Raw genomic sequence first — 21,099 nt, forward strand, 5'->3', positions numbered from 1 at the left:
AACTACGATTTACTTGTTTAACATGACAAATTCGAGTTTATATATTAACCATGCGTCAGTTACGAAATTATAATTATTATAATCATTATAACTATTATGATTTCGTAACCATTATAATATGGGCCATAATATCATATGGAGTGGGATGGAAGTCCTCTGGGGACGGTGCGATGGTTAAGACATGAGGTGTTGCCACATGAGGTCTTGGGGTTGAAATTCGATGTGATCGAGCATGACCTCCCTCATATCTTAGTCATCGAATCGCCTTTTGCCACATATGGAGTGGGATGGAAAGGAAAAAAAAAATCCGTTCCGCCATTATTCCCCAATTTTAAGTCAATTTGAGTTTGGTTGGTTTGATTTAACTCCATGCTCGAACTGGAATCAAATCAGGATTAAAATAGGGATTTCAGGGTTAAACCAATTTAGAACCAGAGTGAACTGAACCAGAGGCCGATCGGAATATCTCGAAGGCCCGTCTCGCCCGCGAGTTCTCTTCCCCCTTGATCGAACCGTTGCCGCCGGAAAGCCCTAGCGCTTCTGTTCGTCGCTCTTCGCGGTTAGGTATTGCCGGCGAAGTCGTCGCTCGCAGCGGCCGCTGCCTGCGGAATCTTTTTCTTGGTTTGTACACGAAACCTTCCTTCCCTCCCTTTGTCTCGGTTTCGGCAGGACCTTCCCTTGAGCTTGTGGTCGTCATTCCTCTGCTGTACATTGTCGTCGACCCGACCTTGCTTCTCACATGACCCGCCGTCGCACACTAACCCTACTGCTGCCATGTGATCCCTTCGCTTGCATCTAATCGTATGATCATTTGCTGACACCTTATAGACGCCATGTTGCAACCCATCCATCTTATCAGATCGTGTGCTGATAGTGATATGGTTCCAAAACTTTAATTTAGGATTTGTTTTGGCGTTTTAGATGGTGGGATAATAGTGATATCGTCCATTAGGATGTTTCTTGGAGGAAATCAGATAAAGTAAGCAAATGCATCGAGAATCATCTATTTGGATTGCGGTAGATTCACACCCTATGAGGCGAATCTAATTATTGTGTTGCCATGCAGTATTGATGGTTTGCCATTTATACTTGTGGTGTAGGAAATAAGGTTTGAAGCATGACTTTTTGACAGAGTTTGGGATTGCATCCTGCCGACACTTGGCTTATTTACCTTTAACCATAAACTTTGATAATTAGAAAGCCAATTAAATTAAGATTTTTGAGAAACCAGTTAAAATAAGAACACTATCTTGACCAATGATTATATCATATACCAAAATGAGTAGCATGCTTTGGATAAGAGCATGCATTCTTACTCCTTTTTTTTGGGTAGTGCTCTCTCAGGTTCCCTCTTTTCTGTTTCTCTATTTTTATGGTTTCATTTCCATAGGATCAGTCATAGGGAGCAAATTCTTTCCTATCTTGATTTATTTGAGACTGTCCTGGCCAATCGAGCCTTATCTCAGCTGGGACCATCAAATCAGGCCTATCGACATGAATGACAAAGTAGTGTACCCATGTTGACACTATAATGGTATTGGTCGGCAACCCTAACACTATGTTTCTATGTGTTGACTGATATCGATAATGTTTGAAGCTATGGTATGAAAAACATAAAAGTTTGAGCTTAAAGAAGAAAGAGAATCTAGGAGAGCTTTAAGGAGATTGAGAAAGATCAAAGAATGTTTTCAGAGAATTGAATGTTTAGAGATTAGAGAGTGAATCTGATGGAAATAGGTGTTATGAGGCTTGCATAAGTGTATAACAACATTAGAATGACTGTCAATGCCTAAAATAAGCATTGGAGATGTAGGAGAAACATAAAAGTTTGAGCTTTGAGGAGAAAGAGAATCTAGGAGACTTTTATGGAGACTTGAGAAAGATCAAAGAAAGTTTTCAGAGAATTTAATGTTTTGGAGACTGGAGAGTGAATCTGATGGAAATAGGTGCTGTGAGGCTTGCATAAGTGTACAATAACATTAGAATGCCTCTCAATGCCTAAAATAAGCATAGGAGATGTTTGAGGTAACACACAACAACTAAACCCACTACACGAGCTAATAGGGATTTCACTGGGAGGTTGCACCCAATTTTACTTGTACAACTTATGTCTCTACCAATCATTTATTGAATCATTACGTGTTATCCCTTATTTGACTAATAAAAACCTCTTCTATGCATCAGCGCATTCCAAGAAATGAAATTTTTTATGTAATGGTTTAACGTGCAGTTGAATTGACACAACCAAAATTAGGAACAAAAGGGGCAGAAAGGATGTTACTACGAGTCAGTTGGGACCTGGCTAAAGCTGGCCTTGGTAGCAGAAATCTCACCCTGTGGAATATGGCTTCCAAGCTTGGACTCTTGTCACTGAAGCTCTCCACTACTGCTGTCAGCAGCAACAAAGTTGTAGATGCAGCTGCTCAAGAAGGTGAATTTAGGGTGTTCATAGTGGCTGGAGAGGTCTCTGGAGATTCTATTGCTTCTCGCCTAATGGTATCCCTCAAGAAGCTGTCTCCATTACCAGTCCGATTTGCTGGAGTTGGGGGGTCAGTTCATTTACTTCTCTTTAATTCTTCTTCAGCATTGATTATATGTATGTTTGAGAGTGATTTTTTTTTTTAAATTTCTATCTCAGCACTTCATTCTAGTTCAACCATTATGTTGAATCTGATTTTGATTATCATGCTAGGTTCTTGATGTCTAAGGAAGGTTTACAAACCCTGTTTCCTATGGAAGAAATTTCAGTAATGGGCTTATGGGAATTGTTACCACATCTAAATACATTTAGGGTGAACTCTTCAGTTATACTTTATATGTTGTGTTTACTGAATGAAATATTTGATCAATGTTTTAAGGTTTATGTTTCAGAAGAAGTTGAAAGAAACCACAGAAGCTGCTCTTCTTTTTCGACCACATGTTGTAATTACTGTTGACTCAAAGGGATTTTCTTTCCGCTTACTAAAGCAGCTGAAAGGTGCATAATTCTGATAATATCTTTCATATAACTTAATTTAAAATTGTCAAGTTGATAATGTTTTTTTAACAGCAAAATATTTGCTGGAAGACACATGTCCTGTTCATGTTCACTATGTTGCACCATCCTTTTGGGCATGGAAAGGTGGTGAAGCTAGGCTTCAAAATTTATGTAAATTTGTGGACCATATGTTGTGCATTATTCCCTTTGAAGAAGAAATTTGCAGGTTGAATGGATTAGCTGCTACGTATGTTGGTCATCCATTGTTGGAAGATGCTCTAATGCTTAACTTGGTAAGGATTGTTTATTCCAATTTTTTTCCTAATTTGCATAACTTTTACTATTTAGCACTTGCTATTCATATGTTGCCTCTGTGTGACCTAGAGGTCACGAGTTCGAGTCTCAAAAGCATCCTCTAAAGAAAGGTAAGGCTGTGTACAATAGACCCTTCGACCCCGCATTGGCGGGTTTAGTGCATCGGGCTGCCCTTTTGGGCAGTCAAACTGATGAATTGCTGAGTTTGATTAATATCCACAAAGATGGATTTGACATTGAGTTAGAAATCATTTCTCATGAAGATCAAAGAAAAAAATTGGAGATTTGAATTAGTTAGCTAGAAAAGTTCTAGACCCACTACAAAATAGATGAAACAATCTAACTTCGATCAAATCAAGTGTGAAAAGGATGGAAGTAGTTAAAAGTTTAATCAAATTAGGTTTGATAGGAAACATGCTTGATCTGCAATTTTTTTTAATCTTGGCTTAAGTCCTAGCTTAAGCAAAGATTAAAAAAAATTGCAGATCAAGCATCGTGCACCGGGCTGCCCTTTGCTTAAGTCCTAGCAAACACATAATTGGTCACAGAATCTTCATTGTTTGCTTGCTAGCTTAAATTATTTAGCCTCACCATGATTTGAGATATACTGTGACTTAAGATCAATCGTTCAACTACAAAGTAGATGAAACAATTGAACTTCAATCAAATAAAGAGTGAAAAGGATTAAATTAGTTAAAATTAAATCAAATTAGGTTTGCTTTAGAAAACATGCAGACTTTTTTTATTACCTTTTCATATCTTAGCAAACACTCGTGGTATGAGGGAGACAGTCTTCAACTGTTGTTTGCTAGCTTAAATTATCGAGCCTCACTGCTACATGAGATTTATTGTGAGCTTAAGGTGGATCATTCAACCTTCTCACTGGCAATTTACCACTAGCTAAAGCTAGACTAGTGCTTCATCTACCTCTATCATGCTCAATGTCGATTGAGAGAGAATATGCCTTTCTTGATCAACACTGATTGTAATACACCTTATGAATTCGATTTGGAAAGGATTGAAGTCTCAACTAAGTCCTCTAGATATAACAAAGCATAATAATCTAATGAAAATAATTCAATGTGATAATTTTATTATTCATTATGATATTCTTGATAAATCGTCTTATAGATATACATGTATATTAATAATCTAATATCGTGTAATATCTATATTATAAGCAAATAGTAATACTAATATGATGTAACTCATCTAATAATGCTAATAATATGATATTGTCAATATTATGGGAATATATTATATGTTACTATCACTGATTTAATTTTAATAAATTCTACTATTAGTTATATACACATATTATATGTCTGTAAAAACATAATATGCATCTTTTGTTGTCTCTTATCTGACAATATGTTATTTTTCTCTTTTGATGGCCTTCATGGAAGCTCACTTAATATGATGTTTGCCCAATGCCCTTGAACGTCAAAGTGAAGAAATTCAACCAACTGTGGGTAATTGGTGTGAGTAATTATGACTTTCTTAAGGTAGTCAAACTCCCTCATCTAATTAATGACATATATGAATAGATTAATTAAATTTCCACTATGTTTGTCTACTGTCCAACAAAACCACAGCCAAGCCTGGCAAAATCAGCAGGGAAAGAGGACTCTGTTGAGCTTGACGCTAGTCCAACTTTGTCAAACAAGACTCTGCTGATCTTGACCCCAGTCCAACTTTGTTAAATGATTTGAGAGGTGTAGAATAAGAGGGAGCTGGCTCGCCAAATCACTAACTAAACTTTATTTGAACAAAGGAGTTCTGAAGCAAGGTTTTAGAGCTACTGACCCCCACAATGGATTGGTGCCTTGGAGGCTGTTGAAAAGGTAAAACTTCCTTCATAGCTCCACTACCAAAAATACTGATCAGATGCAAATTTACCTCCAATGCTTGATTCTATTATAGTTCTTTATCAGAGTATCTTTAGCCACTGGTCAAGAGAACTTGAGCCTCTACAACGGCTGCCAGTATTGGATACCCACTACAATCATCTTTGAGCCACAGGAGACAAACATATCCTGAGACTGATTGCAGAACACCCTTTTATCCATCACATAAGCCAGAAGAGCTCTTGACTCAAGACACTTGCTTCAACTGGTATATTAGAGTAGCAGAAGTCCCATGCCTGCATGAATCCCTGCCATAAATGAGACCATTTGCCATCAGCTGATATTACCATCCAATAGCCATTTTGTAGATATGTGACTTAGTAGTTGAAACCAAGGCAGCAATGGCTTAATCAGCCATTTCTACCACCACCAACACAATAAGGCTAGATTGAACTCAACAACCCTATTCCACTTTAGTCTTGGCCAACAAAGAAATTTCTATGATGCCAAATGTCAAACTTTAGAGCTTTTCATTGTATTCTGTTGTCCAAAAAAGTTCCTCAGCATTTGCTTCAGTTGCTTCGTAATCCTTTGTGGCAAGACACAAACTAGTAAAGAAGATAGGTGCTATATCCTTCTCTTAGGAAGCTATCTTATCTTGATTATGTTTAGCGTGTCAATCAGTCCATACACCAACTAGTTAAGTATGATTTTGTTTTTCATTTGCTGTGCTATTAATAGTCGTGTATCATCATGATAATTTGTTATTACTAATCTGAGTGTATTTGTTTTTTAATAATTTGTTTGTTTGTTTATTGCTATTTGATCTCATTGATCTTACACATAGATCTTATGATTCTCGCCCAACAAAGTTACATTATCAATGGATTTTACCTACTCAATTCTCCTATAGGAAGAGTGACAACCTTTCCCTCAATCACCCTGAAATCATTGTCACTTCAGCGATCAAATTCCTTTGCAGTTGTCACTCAATGCCTCTTTAATCATCCACTGTTCTACCTCCACTTCCACCTTGCTTTAGCTTAACCGGAATGAACTCCTCTTCTATGAAATCTAATGCTTTTTATCCATTTTTAGATCTATTCTCATCTACATTTTCCTCTTTTTACCATGTCTATCCTTAGTTGTATACATTAAAAGACTATTGATTGAATGAAACAAGAGATTTTGATCGATTCATCCAACTTGTGTCCAATTACAGTCAATATCTCTAGTTTCCTCATGGTGTGTGATCAATTGATCAAGAAATTGGGAAAGCACAGCCTTGGTTATTTCCTATTTTCAATCTATGGTTGGTGTTCTCATCCGACAAGTATTAATGATATATGGCTGACATGTTAAATATGTTATTATAGTTAAAGGTGGCCGACAGGAACTTATGAAATATTCACATATTGCCAAGTAGATACAACATGCAACCTTATGTGCAGATTCATAAAGAATATACCAGATTAGTTATATTCACAAGTAGTCTAATTTAATACCACTAATAATTTAGTCAAGATAACCTATCTCATATCCAAATTAAGGAAATGCTAATAGGATCTATTTTTGCAATAACCTAAAAATGTGTTGCCATCATTGCTTCCTTAATGCCATCATCATGATAATCACCGTTGAATTCTTCACAGTCATCATGCTTAGAGAGTCTATTAGCTCATAAGGAAACCATATCTCCCTTAAAAGTAAGTCTAACTTTGGTCTCTTATTGCTCTAAGCCATCAATCTCTTGTTCCTTTGCATTTGTCTTGTCTTTGTACTCTAACCTAATGATCTATTTGGTTTTGATCAACCCATGTCTGAGATAATCAAGCCATTCCGACTCAGCATTTTTTGACATTTTGTGTTGTTTATTCAAGCTGAAGATGAGCTTTCTGATTATTCTATATTTTATTGCACATAGCATCAATTAAGCCTTGAGCCATTTGTATGTTTGATACTGTCATGCTCATTGGAACTGGTTTATTAGGAATCTGGTTTCATGTCAAATAATTTGAAGGTGCATAAGTCTGGTGATGTTTTTCGTCGTGAACATGGGATACCTCCTGGTAAGATTACTTTCCTTTGATAATCATTTTATTACTGTTTCCTCGAGATTAATATTTCTTGATTATAGATGGAAAAAAAAATTCAAATCTGTTGTACACTTCTCTATTTTTATACTGTGGGGGTCCAGGGCTTGTACATGGCTCAGATTTTAATAAGTTAGAGATTGGTTATCCTTGGTAATGCTTATGTGACAATATGCAGTAGTATGGTTTCTCACTCAATAAAAGCAACTATTTTGAGGCTTTTATTACTGTTGTGAGAAGCAAGGGTAGATAAGTCTTTTTATCTTTTGTTAATAAGTTGATGCTTAGGGTTGTGTGGCTATATAAGCATATGTAATTCTCCTGAAATATGATGAATATTAAAAACTCTTTATTTCAACATGGTATCAGAACAAAGTTCCGATCCCTAACCCTAGCCGTCGGCGCATCTTCTTCCTCTTTGCCCTAGCGCCGACCAAGCTTTCCTCTTCCTTTCTTCATCGCGATCTCCTGGCGCCAACCAAGCTTTCTTCCCTTCTCTTTGCCATGTGCAGATCTTCTTCCCGAAGGTGCCCACAAGGTTGCCACCGCCCCAACTTCACCGGCAAAGCTGCAGTGATCTGCTAGTCACCGGAGAGCAGCAGCTTCTTCAAACTGCTGTGAATTCCTGCACATCACCTTCTCTCGAATTCTTTTTCTTCAGCCCAGTCTACTGCTGCCGCCCCTTCTAGAAAAATTTTAATGGCAGACAACGCTAGCGAAACCTCGGGGATTTCTGCGAACCCTATGTCTTCTTCAGGACAGGTACAACCGGTTTTCACAATGGCAGGCACTGGAGGGTCCGGTCTTTAGATAGTATCAGAAAAATTGTCTGAGACAAATTATGCATCTTGGGCAGTTGTTGTTGAACTTTATGTCGAAGGTCATGATAAACTTGATATTTTTCATGGCACTAAAGTGAAACCAGATGAAAAAGATCCTAGTTTTCGCACTTGGCGACGTCACAATATTCAATTAATGACTTGGATGCTTAACTCTGTTAATTTTGGCATCAAACAAGTCATTCTTCATAACAAAACAGCATACGACATGTGGAAGACACTGTAGCAGATGTATGGACGTCGACATCATATGCTGTGTACTTATCAGATCAGCAGTCAAATTTTCAAACTTGAACAAGGTTCTATGTCAGTCACCAACTATTTTGCTACTCTGAAGGGACTCTGGGATGAGTTTGACTACTACCGGATGGAAAATTGGAGTTCCACTGATGATCATCAGAGATATTTAAAGCTTCTGGAAAAAGACAGAATTATTAAATTTTTAGATGGACTTACTGCAGAGTTTGAGAGTTTAAAAGGGCAAATTCTTAGTCTTGATCCTACTTCTCTAGAACAGGTTTACTACAAAATTCTAAGTGAAGAAGGTAGAAAAAAGACCATGAACAATAAGGGGATTTCCACTAGAGGTCCTCCGATTGGGGAGACCTCTGTCTTTATTGGTTCTGCAAACAAGTTTTGGCCTGGGGGAACTAAAAGACAAGGGGACAGATTTTGTCGGCACTGCAAGAGAACTAATCATGATTCAGATTTCTGTTGGGAAAAATATCCGAAAAGAAACCTGAAAAATTTAAGCACAATGCTAAGAAGGCTCCTAATAGTAGTAATATTGCTATCCAAAAGTTAGAAAGTGAAGAGACTATTGGTTCCTCTGTGTTCTCTGTCATGGGATATTGTTAACCTCCAACATCTTCTCTCTCAGCTTCAGGCTTCATCTTCGGCCTCTACTCCTGCAGATTCTACTCCATTTCAAGCGTACACAGGTATCCGTGGCCTGGGATTAAGTGTTACCGGTCCCGGTTCTTACAGCCCCTGGGTCATTGATTCAGGAGCTACGGATCACATGACAAATGCTGCTAACTCCTTTATTTCTTATTCTTTATCTTCTGGGCAGGAGAAAGTGATCATTGCAGATGGAACCAAAGCCACTGTTGCTGGCAAAGGTTCCATAAAACTTACAGATCATTTTTTCCTATCCTCTGCACTTCACGTTCCTTCCGTCTCTATTAATTTACTTTCTGTTAGTAGCATTACTAAACAACTACACTGCTCCGTAACCTTTTTCCCTGATCATTGTGTCTTCCAGGATCTCGAGACCAAGCAGATGATTGGGACTGGCCGTGAAGTAGGGGGTCTTTATTATTACCAGCTTGAAAAAACATCTGCTCTGAAATCTGCAGCCAAGTGTTTGGGAACTAAGCATCAAGAAATTCTTCTATGACATTCTCGGTTGGGACATTTGTCTTTTCAGTCTTTGAAAATTTTATTCCCTAGTCTGTTCCTTTCTGTTTCTCTTCAGTCATTTCAATGTGAAATCTGTCAGTTATCCAAACATTGTAGAACACATTTTTCTGAGTCTTTAAAGAAAAGTTTGTCTCCATTTGATCTTGTTCATTCGGATGTGTGGGGGCCCTCTCCTGTGACTTCTTTGGATGGCTATCGATATTTTTTATCTTTTATTGATGACTACACCCATTGTACATGGCTTTATTTGATGAAAACTAGGGAAGAAGTTCCTCGTCTCATTCAAAATTTTTGTAGAATGGTTGAAACTCAATTTAACTCAAAGGTGAAGATTCTTCGTTCTGACAATGCCCGTGAGTACTTTGCACAGTCTCTAAATACTTTTCTTGAAGACTCAGGAATTCTTCATGAGTCATCTTGTCCCTACACACCACAACAAAATGGAGTGGCCGAGAGAAAGAATCGTCATATTCTTGAAACAGCCCGTGCACTTTTATTTCAACGTCACTTACCCAAATATTTCTGGGCTGATGCTGTTCTTGCTGCTGCTTATCTCATCAATCGATTGCCATTTAAAGGTCTCGGGAACCGGTGTCCTCTCACTATTCTTCATCCTAGCGTAGAGTTGTTCTCCCTTACACCTCGGGTTTTTGGTTCACTTTGTTTTATATATGTTCTTGGTCCCAAATCTTCTAAACTTGATCCTCGTTCTATACGAGGAGTTTTTATAGGGTATTCCACTTGCCAGAAAGGCTACAAGTGCTTTGATCCTATTACTAGGACGAGATATATCTTGAAGGATATTACTTTCTTTGAGTCTGAGTCTTATTATTCTCCTCAGTCTCATCCTCAGGGGGAGAATATTACCTCTTCCTTTGTGCCTCAAGTGGTCGTTCCTCAAGTGGTTTCTTCTCATATTCCACTGGATGTCATAGAAAATAGAAAAGATGCCCCGTCACTGGGAAAAGATGATCCATCACTGGAGCACAGTCTTCATCAGATATTATTACTTATAAACGACGAAGACATAAGCAAGAACCTCCTATGGATCGGCTGGTTGAATCAGATGCTCTAGCTCCTGATCCTGTGAAACAGTTATCCTCATCAGTTGAGTCAACCGCACCTCTAAATATGAACGAGCTGGACCTTCCGGTTGCTGTTAGAAAAGGTGTCAGGTCATGTACTCAACATCCTATCTCCAACCATGTTTCATACTCTCGTTTGTCTCCTTCATATCATGCATTTGTTTCACAATTATCAAACCATGCTATACCTTCTTCCTATTATGAAGCTGTAAGGGATTCAAGGTGGCAGGAAGCAATGAACGAAGAAATGGAGGCTCTTAACAGAAATGGTACTTGGGAATTAGTTGATCCCCCAAAGGGGAAGAACTTGGTTGGTTCTAAATGGGTCTATGCTATCAAGTATAACTCAGAGGGTGAAGTGATTAGATATAAAGCCAGACTTGTTGCCAAGGGATTCACCCAAACATATGGGGGTAGATTACTTGGAAACTTTCGCACCAGTTGCAAAGCTGAACTCGGTTAGGGTAATTCTTTCTCTTGCTGCTCAATATGATTGGCCTCTATTTCAGTTAGATGTTAAAAATGCCTTCTTGAATGGTGACCTTTATGAAGAAGTATACATGTTGCCACTGCCTGGAATTGAAACAAAAGGAAAGGTTTGCAAGCTAAGAAAAGCTTTGTATGGGCTTAAACAATCTCCTAGAGCATGGTTTGATAGGTTTTGCAAAGTCATGATATTGTTTGGTTTTAAACAAGGGAATGCTGATCATACACTCTTTATAAAAAGGAAAAAGGATAGCACTACCATTCTTTTGGTTTATGTTGATGATATGATAGTTACAGGGGATGATGAGGTAGAAATCCAGGCTCTTAAGTCCAAGTTAACATTAGAATTTGAAATTAAAGACCTTGGATCATTGAAGTACTTCCTGGGTATTGAAGTCGTTCGATCAAAGGAAGGAATCTATGTATGTCAGAGAAAATATGTGTTGGACTTACTCAAGGAGACAGGGAAGCTGGGTTCTCGGCCAGCGTCTACTCCTATAGAAGTAAATCATGATCTTACTAGTTCTAGTGGGGAAGATCTTACAAGTCTGGAAAAGAGAACGTATCAAAGGCTGGTTGGAAAATTACTCTATTTATCTATGATTAGGCCTGACATCACCTATGCTGTTAGTGTAGTAAGCCAGTACATGCATGCTCCTAAAACTATCCACATGAAGGCTGTTGACAGGATTCTAAGGTACTTGAAATCATGTCCTGGAAAAGGCTTGCTGTTTAAAGGAGGTGGTGATCTGAAGGTGGAATGCTATTCTGATGCAGACTGGGTTGGTTCTCCAGATGATAGAAGGTCCACTTCTGGCTATTGCACTTTTTTGGGAGGAAACTTGGTAACTTGGAGGAGTAAGAAACAAAATGTTTGTGCACGGTCCAATGCTGAAGCTGAATATCGAGTCATGGCACATGGTCTTGCAGAGATGTTGTGGCTGAGTTTTCTGTTGACAGACATAGGATTAAAGGTTGAATTACCTCTCAGGTTGTATTGCGACAACAAGACAGCAATCAATATTGCAAATAATCCAGTACAACATGACCGGACTAAACACATTGAGATTGACAGTCACTTTATTCGGGAGATACTTGATTCTGGAGAGCTATGTCTGCCTTATGTTAAGTCTGAGGATCAACTTGCTAATATGTTTACAAAAGCTATACCCCAAGTTGTGTTTGACTCTTCGCTTAGCAAGTTAAACATGTTTGATATATATGTTCAACTTGAGGGGGAGTGTTGTGAGAAGTAAGGGTAGATAAGTCTTTTTATCTTTTGTTAATAAGTTGATGCTTAGGGTTGTGTGGCTATATAAGCATATGTAATTCTCTTGAAATATGATGAATATTAAAAACTCTTTATTTCAACAATTACCAATCTCAATTTCAATCGTTATGCAAATCTGAAGAATAAATTATTTAGTTTTTACTTCAGTAGAGGTCATCTAAGTATGTTTTTCTGCTGTTCATTAGCCTTGATTTGTGGGAATTAGTTTACCTAACCTGAATTTACCTGGCAGGAGCAACAATTATTACTTTACTTCCTGGAAGCCGACTCCAAGAAGTTAAACGTATTCTTCCAATATTCTTGAGAACAATAGAAATAATAAGAAACTCATTCTCAGAGTTATCAGTTATCATTCTTGTTGCACCAAATAATCATGTGAAGGACTTGGTGGACAAGATAATCCAGTCATCATCATTGCCAGCCATACTTGTCCCTGGTGCATCATTAGACCAGAAATATGAGGCATTCAGTGTATGCTTTATTATCTTTCCTCGGTGAATCTAGTTTTATTGATTTGCTGGGCCTACCATTTTTGAACAATTTTCCAGGTGCTCTTGTTCTTGTTTAGTTTATCCACCTTCATTCTGTAGTTAGATATGGATATAGAGATTGATTGGAATTTAAAATTAAAACTTTTTACAAACTTAATCAGTAAAAAAATTTTTAATTATATATTCCAGTTTCATATCTACAAAATTATTTTGAAATGAAATATTTCTCCCGGGCTGCCCATTTTTTCCAGCCTCATGTACATAAAATGTTCTTGAAGTGAAATATTTATTCATATATCTGAAATAAAATAGTTTTACTAGAACTTCAATTTGGAACTTGGTTTTCAAGTTATTTAACCTCATATATGCATTTCTGTTCAACGTGTGCATAATAAGCTGTTCTGCACATGCACCAATGCCAAAACCCATTGAAACATGAACTCTCAGGGGAACATTGGCACATAGCCAGGACCACATTAAAGGGTGTCCGTTGAGTCGATCTTAGTGGGGGAGCATGCAGGAGAAGGTTTCAGGGTGGGCAAGTTGTCTTCTCCCAGAAACAACTAAGGTAAAGTTTCACTTACCAATGCACCTCTCAACTGAATTTAAACTCCATCTCCTAGCATCCCTTAGAACCCTAAAGATAAATGAATTATCAACTTCATACTCATTCATTTGGTATTAATTGCTTGCACCTCAATCAACGTCAACCTATATCGATCATCTTCTTTATAGTTAGTCAACTTAAGTCTAACTAGTATTCAACTCGGTGAGCTCTTCCCATGTTGTATAGCATTCAGGCCAGACTTTGGTTATCCTAATAATTTGTACCAGTGTGTTAGTTGAATTAACCTGCAATTCATGCTTTATTTATGGGGAAATTGTTGAAGCTAGAATGTCATTGGCATGATTTCTAGTACACCCAACCAATCATGAGATTCTGGGTTGTGGCCTGGATCAGAAGGACATTCTGGTTACATAGCTAGGTTATAGAGATTTATTTAATGTTGAATGTCTCAGTTGTTCACATTTGTGTGTCTTTATCATGACTTTGGAGTTGGTTGTTTTTGACATTCGTCTCATAAATATTAATGATTCAGGATGCTAATACCTTATTTTTCCATGAGGGATTAAACTTGACTGCAACTGTCACTGAAAGTTAAATCCAGAGTGTGTTTATTAGGGCATCCACAATGCTATAATGTTATAACACCCACCACCTCATCAAAAAGCATGGGGCCTACTGCCACATACTCATTATAACAACATCCTTCTTTCACCCACATCCCTTTTAACATTAACACGGGCCCCACCATCCACTCATTCACCCCTTTTATTAGTTTTTTAAATAATATTAAAAATTTTATAATTTAAAAAAGAAAAAGAAAATATTAAAAAATTAAGAGAGAGGGTGTTTAAAGGTGTTCAAACTTTGAACACTCTCTCTCCTCTCTCTTGCGAGTGGGCATTATAATGCCCACTCACAATGGAGAGGGGGTGTTAAATGGGCATTATAATGCCCATTTAACACCCCATTGAGGATGCTCTTATAACTTCTGATGTGTTCAAGCGATTCTTATTGGGACCTGCAACTTGGTTTGTACTTTGCTGCAGGCAAGTACGGCTGCTTTATGTGCTTCAGGATCAGCTGTTATTGAGTTGCAACTAGCAAGGCTACCTTGTATTGTTGCATACCAAACTCATATTTTGACAGAGTTGGTAATTCATTATAGAACAAAGTTGAAGTATATATCACTTCCAAACATTCTTATGAATACATCCATTATTCCAGAGGTCCTTTTCCGAAATTGTACACCTGGGAATCTAGCCACTATCTTAAGGTAATTTATCTTGTTTGCCAATTCTGTACTTTGCTGTTTCTTGCTTATTTTTATGTATTTTAGTTTTCTGAAATATAGCTATGCTGTGATTAGAATTCTTGCTCTGTAAGGACCTTATTCTCACAGTAACTACAAGCAACTGGTAAAACCAATCTTTTTTTTATCTAGTTGTATTAGCAGTTGTGAATTGGAGCCTTGGTGCAATGGTAAAGGTGTTGCTTTGTGACCTAAAGGTCATGAGTTCGAATCCTAAAAACAGCCTCTTGCAAGAAAGCAGAGTAAAACTACCCACATGGCGGGAGCTTCGTGCACCGCGCTGCCTTTAGTTGTATTTGCAGTTCTTAATACCATAAATAAGAAGCTAGGCTGATCTTTTCAGTACAGGAGAAAACAGAACTTTAAGGTGTTTAGCATAAAGGGAATGGAAATAGAATGATAAATTCATTATGTTTGGTTGAACTATAGAATGGAAGTGTGGGGTCACAAGGTGCACGTTCACCCATTGTTTTAGAGCCCGTTGTTCCACAAAAGCATCACATGCAGAAGAGCAGAAGAAAATGAAAATTTGTTCTTAGTGCCATGATCTTGTAAAGGTTGAGATCGAGATCTGCTAGAAGCCTCCGCAATAATGAGGAAAACTGGGTGGACTTATGAGCTAGCTCGAGATATAGCATCATGGCCTTGCCAACAACCACTAATGGTGAAGAGGAAGAGTTGAATTCGAAAGCATTGTTGCTACTTGGGCTAGAGTGATTCAACACAAGAACAAAGTTCGAACATGGGAAATTGCCTTGTGGCTGTGGAACCAACATGTGGCGTTTTCATAGGCACATGCTGCCTCCACTGCAGTGCCAAAGGTGCCCGGCCACACAGCTCCGTTACATGGTGTCACAGCACCATGTATCAACCCACAGTTACTTCCTAACGCCATGGAATGCTAGACCAAAATAAGTTCCCATATCTTCTGGTCTAAAAAAGGCATTATGATTAGCACAGATGTGTTGTTTCATATCCCTAAGATTTATTATTTTGCTTACATGGTGCTGGAATCATCATCATGAACCCTTGTTGATCTCTATTACTATTTTAGTTCTAAAGTGAACAAGAGATCCTCCCTTTATTCACACATTGCGAAGACTCCTTGGACATACTTAAATATTAAAGAGTTCTAATAACAACACATTCTACTTTCTTAATTCCTGGGGAACTTAATTAGTAAGGATGATAACAAGAAGGATTTTCTTGTAGTATGAAGCAAATGAATCATGTATAGATCAAACACTGATGAGTTTCATCAAGACAAGCACTAGTATCCTATCTCAATTCTCAATTGTTCTAAATTGTTCTTTTGAAGGGGAGTCTTGGCGCAACGATAAAGTTGTTGCTTTGTGACCAAAAGGTCACGAGTTTGAATTATGAAAACAACCTCTTGCAAAAATTAGGGTAAGGCTGTGTACAATGAATCCTTCCCCGGACCCTGTATAACAGGAGCTCTGTGCACCGGGTTGTTTTTTTTTCTAAATTGTTCTTTTATTATTGAGAACCTCTCGTATTCCTCATGATTATGAAAGATGAAACCCCTAGTCTCCTCATGTTATGCTACCCTACATTATGACCTTTCTTAAAGACATCCAATTGCACTAAACCCCCTCTAATCGAATGCTTTTAACTCATTCCTTTTAATTTTGTTGATTATATTAGGTCTATATTGGGCTAGATCCAACTAAATCATGCCCCTACAAATTCATAGCTAGGTCCTCAAAATTTAAGGCATCCAGCCAAGTTACAGTCAAAGTAAAACAAAAAAAAATCTCTAAAAAGTTCAGAAAACATTTGATATAGGTACCTAGGTAATTGATTTGATTTTGATCCTCATTTGGATTAACTTTAGGGGTGGCAAGGGAATTCATTGCTCCTCATTGTTATTGTTTTGATTACAACAATCTCACATGGACTTCCACCTATATTGACATGTTGACCATCTGTATTAGTAGGTAATTGATGTGGACCTTTAATGTTAATTGTTTTGATTATTCCAAATTTTTACTCCACTTGCCATTTGAAAAGTGATCTCAAATACAGTTTCAACTGAATCATGCATAAATCTGCCGTTCTTTTTTTCCAATTTCTTAGTAATGAAAGTATCTGAATGCAAATATGGATTACCCATAGAAATGAGCATCTGTAGGTTTGTGTAAAGTTTTTATCCATTAAGCAGTGTCTTGTTAGCTTGTAAATCCTAAAGACAGCCCCTTTGTTTGTGTAAGGTGATATGCCAAATCCTTCAATAACTTCATAGTTTTAGCCACCCTTGTGTCAAGGTCTACTTCTACCTTAATAAACCATTGCAAAATCATTTAACAGCAGTGGGAAGGAAAAATGAATGCATATTATTCTGTAGAAATTGTGACATTCAGATTTTAGGGTGAATGCTTACTGTTGCTGAATCATTTTACACTAATTGAAAGGCAAAATGAATGTATATTATTCTCTAGAACAACCATTCTTTGGATCATCTATTTGAGCTGATGACCTACTTGGTATTACACGTTTATTTTGATATCCATATGCTTGTTGATCTTTTCTGCTCTCCTCTTGAACAGATTATAGAGTTTTGATTTTGGTTCTGGTCTGAACTGTTATGCTGGATAGAAATTGTGTATTTTGGACTTCTTGTAATATAAGAATTTGTAGGAAGTTATGCAAGTCGTTGCCTTTTTTATTCCTTCCTTTCCGGTGTAAGTTGTCTGGCATAAATCTTTCATGCTGTTGAAACTGCAGTGAATTGATTCTTGATAAGAATATCCAAGAACAACAAACTTCAAGTGCTGAAAAGTTCCTAGGGCTTCTCTGTCCTCCCAGTAAAAATGTGAACATGTTGCGTGGAAATTTGTCATCTGGAATCATTTGGTGCCCTAGCATGATTGCAGCCTCAACCATATTATCCATTCAGAAACAAAAGCGAGACTAGAATCAAGTTTGTTTCATTTCTGTTGTTACATTCTTTGTTGTTGTTTCGATGTGCCGACCTAGCCCAAGAGATTCACCCTTTAGCTTAGGGTCTTTGAACAAGTGTGATCAATAAATTTATATATATTTTAGAAATCAAAAGAAGTCTCAATCAAATTCAACCCAAAGGTGCCACTAATTTAATGTCGCTTGAATAATAATTTTTTTTATGCAGCACTCAGAAATTAAACTTTATATTTTATACTCATTTATCCAAAAATCCAAAAAAAATTATTAGTCAAAGGGAGTTTCATTATGAACTTCAGGTTTCGTCTTTCCCATATGGCACTCCATAGAATATCATGTTAGTTCCATAAAAAGAATTGTGTTGCTGGGATTACTAACCAATTAGACTAGAACACATTTATATTCACATTTAATTATTTAATACTTAATTAATAGTTTTACTTAATATATATATATATATATATATAAATAAAGAAGAGTAAAAAAATTCCTTGCGATTTAGAAGTTATAGGTAAATAAAATAAGTTCTCATCATGTTGAGGGAGAAGGGGAGGATATATTTTTAACGGTTTAAATTATTTAATATATTTTATCATGACAATGTTTATTATTCTCCAAAATTTATAAATAACAAATTAATTTTATTATTTCCACACTTTCTTCATTATTTCTATCTTTCAATTTTAAAACTTCAATCATTTTTTACTTTAATTTTTTATTTATAATGAAAAAAAGAGGTTCATTATCTCGATATTCAATTTATTGATAATAAACTCACAAATTTTGACACTCGAGGAAAAAATAATAATGATAATGATATTCTAAGGTTCAGAATACTCATTTGAAATTATAGGGATATATAGACCATTGCAAGTCATTTTTTATATTTTATTATAAATTTATAATTTATATATTATTTAAAATAATAATAATTTTGAATCGTGATGATGTTAACTGTGAACTGATGATTTCAAACTACAACTATTTTAAACGATTAAAATTAAGGATTATCAAATTTACGATTTAACGTCAATTCTAAATCATCAAATTCAAATAGTGGTCAAGATCTAGTGTCATTCCGCGCAATTGTAGCCTCCCCTTCAAATTTGTATCGTTAAACATTAAAATATCATATTTAATCAGTAGCTACAGAAATGTTTCAAACATCGTGCTTTTATAAAATATTTTTAAAAAATAGTTTGTAATGCGATTTTTTTTTTCAGATTTACAGTCATATGATGGAATTGATGGAATTATATATATATATATATATATATATATATATATATATATATATTTTGATCCGGTGATAACCCAGGAGGTCCCACCTCCAAGAGAGTTCAATGCTTGGGTGGTCGTCTAAGTCAAGAGGTGGTCAGCTAAGAGACTGGCCGAGCCGAAGTCCCTACAAGCCGATCGACCGGAAGAGTTCGGAGAAGGTGGGCCAAGCCTACAACCTGATCGGCCAGAAGAGTTCGGATAAGGTGGGCCAAGCCTACAACCCGATCGACCGGAAGAGTTCAAAGAGGGTTGGCTGATCCTACAACGCACAGAGACCAAGGGCACTCACGCCGATCGATCTAGATATACTCGTAGGAGGTCAAAGAGTTGGTCGGCCATATCGATCAAGGGAAGTTCAATCAGACTAACAACCGACAAATAAGATGGGGGATATGTGTCAACATCCTTTTGGGAGTCAATGCCGCCGGCTAACGGCGTGGATGGACAGAAAATCGTACGGAAGAAGATTCCGCCTCCTTGGCAGAGATGCGTTAGCCCCGTTATGGTAAGATGTCAGGGATGCTTTCTCGATGTTAGCTTTTGGGGAAAGTTTGGGGATGCACATCCGCCCGGGAAGTGTGTAGTCAGCCCGTCGAAGCTCTATATAAGGAGGGAAGCAGCCATCTGCGGATGTACGCGCATACGTCCTCTAGAACCACCATTTACTTCTTCTTTGCTTCCTCTATTCTCTTCACTTGCCGTTGTGTGACTTGAGCGTCGGAGGGTCGTCGCCAGGAACCCCCTCCCGGCTTGGCACTAACGACTTGTGGTTGCAAGAGCGAGGGAGCATCAGTGTAGACGAAGAGCCACCTCAGCGTTGTTCCCCGGTGGCCATCTACTCAGCTTCAGGGCAAGATCAAATTGGCACCGTCTGTGGGAACTTCAACCTGAACCCGGAAGCAGAAGATGGAAGAAGTCGGATGACCTACGATCGTAACGCTGACGACAGAAGAATTGGAAAAGCTAATCCAAGCGGGAGTGGCAAGAGCGATGGAGCAGCAGCAACGAGTGTTGGCCGAACGCTCAGCACAGGAGCCAGCCGTCTCAGGATCTGGCCAACCTGGAGACCCAGGTCGCAAAGCTGAACCCGTGGCCGACCAGGAAATCCGCAAAAAGTCGGACACGTTCGGATCGGCGCCCAACGCACCAATCCCCTTTCACCGAGCGTTGTTCTGGACGCCCTCGGAGGAAGGAGGTCGAGCCCGCTGAGACCGAGGCTCCTCGTCAGATGAGGCGCCCGAAAGGGATGCTAGGAAGGGAAAAGCGCAACGAGACGAGGACTCGCCTGAAAGGATCAACGATCAATTCTCAAGAAGAATTATGGAGGATCCCCTACCCCGACATTACACTCCATTGGCGATCAGGGAATACAATGGGAGCACCGATCCTGACGATCACTTGGCCAAGTTCGACAATGCGGCTACGCTGCACCAATACACCGATGGAGTTAAGTGCAGGGTCTTCTTGACAACCCTATCGGGGCCGGCGCAGCTGTGGTTCACACGATTGCCGAACGGATCCATCCGCAGCTTCAAAGATTTCCGAGCGGCCTTCCTGCACCATTTTGCAAGCAGCCGCAGACATCAGAAGACAAGCGTCAACTTGTTCTCGCTGAAGCAGGGCCTGCGAGAAACGCTCAAGGCCTATATCCAGCGCTTTAACCAAGTCGCGATGGATATACCCGCAGTCTCTTCGGACGTACTGGTAAATGCTTTCACCCAGGGGCTCGTGGGAAGGTGAGTTCTTTAGGTCACTCATCCGCAGGCCACCACTAGATTTCGCTCATCTACAGCAGAAGGCCACGAAGTATATCAACGTGGAGGAAGCACAGGCGGCCCGTAGAAAAGAAGCGCCCATCGAGCCCCATGCGCCATTCGAACGGAGGGTACCTAGTAGTCATCAGCCCCCGAGAGAACCCCGAGCCGCAGGAGCGACACAATACCCCGAACCAAGGACACATGCGGTGCATTTGGAGACCAATCGGTAGAAGAAGGGCAAAAAATGGACGTCAATGTTTTGTAAGTTCCATCAGTCATGAACACACAACGCATGGGAATGCCGTGGCGACTCCATGGTTCATCAGCCCAAGCCCAGGGAATACCAACACCGGTCACTCAGCGCGGATCGGCATCCCGAACGCAAAACTGATCAGAGA

The 21,099-nt window shown here is 38.5% G+C and overlaps 1 protein-coding gene across 4 annotated transcripts; it reads left to right on the top strand.

The window, feature by feature from the left end:
- The first annotated feature begins 433 nt into the window (after nucleotides 1-433).
- LOC122028815 (probable lipid-A-disaccharide synthase, mitochondrial) lies at nucleotides 434-17,686 on the top strand. Of its 4 annotated transcripts, none has more exons than XM_042587735.1 (9): nucleotides 434-621; nucleotides 2,231-2,549; nucleotides 2,693-2,792; nucleotides 2,872-2,977; nucleotides 3,050-3,270; nucleotides 7,130-7,208; nucleotides 12,588-12,826; nucleotides 14,461-14,687; nucleotides 17,469-17,686. In XM_042587735.1, the coding sequence occupies exons 2-9, from the start codon at nucleotides 2,275-2,277 to the stop codon at nucleotides 17,656-17,658; spliced, it is 1,437 nt and encodes a 478-aa protein (XP_042443669.1). In that variant the 5' UTR covers nucleotides 434-621; nucleotides 2,231-2,274; the 3' UTR covers nucleotides 17,659-17,686. The 4 variants fall into 4 exon arrangements, with proteins under 4 accessions (XP_042443669.1, XP_042443670.1, XP_042443672.1 ...); XM_042587736.1 differs by having other exon boundaries at nucleotides 2,875-2,977; XM_042587738.1 differs by lacking the exon at nucleotides 14,461-14,687 and having other exon boundaries at nucleotides 17,469-17,632.
- Nucleotides 17,687-21,099: the final 3,413 nt, after the last annotated feature.

Source organism: Zingiber officinale, chromosome 10B (genome assembly GCF_018446385.1).
Source record: "Zingiber officinale cultivar Zhangliang chromosome 10B, Zo_v1.1, whole genome shotgun sequence".
Classification (NCBI taxonomy): Eukaryota; Viridiplantae; Streptophyta; class Magnoliopsida; order Zingiberales; family Zingiberaceae; genus Zingiber; species Zingiber officinale.

What these genes read in the sequence shown, in the direction of transcription:
- LOC122028815 (XM_042587735.1), top strand. Translation starts at nt 2,275, where the DNA reads ATGTTACTACGAGTCAGTTGGGACCTGGCTAAAGCTGGCCTTGGTAGC. An exon ending in CGATTTGCTGGAGTTGGGGG is followed by an intron (nt 2,550 to 2,692) that starts GTCAGTTCATTT and finishes TTATCATGCTAG; the next exon opens with GTTCTTGATGTCTAAGGAAG. An exon ending in ATGCTCTAATGCTTAACTTG is followed by an intron (nt 3,271 to 7,129) that starts GTAAGGATTGTT and finishes CTGGTTTATTAG; the next exon opens with GAATCTGGTTTCATGTCAAA.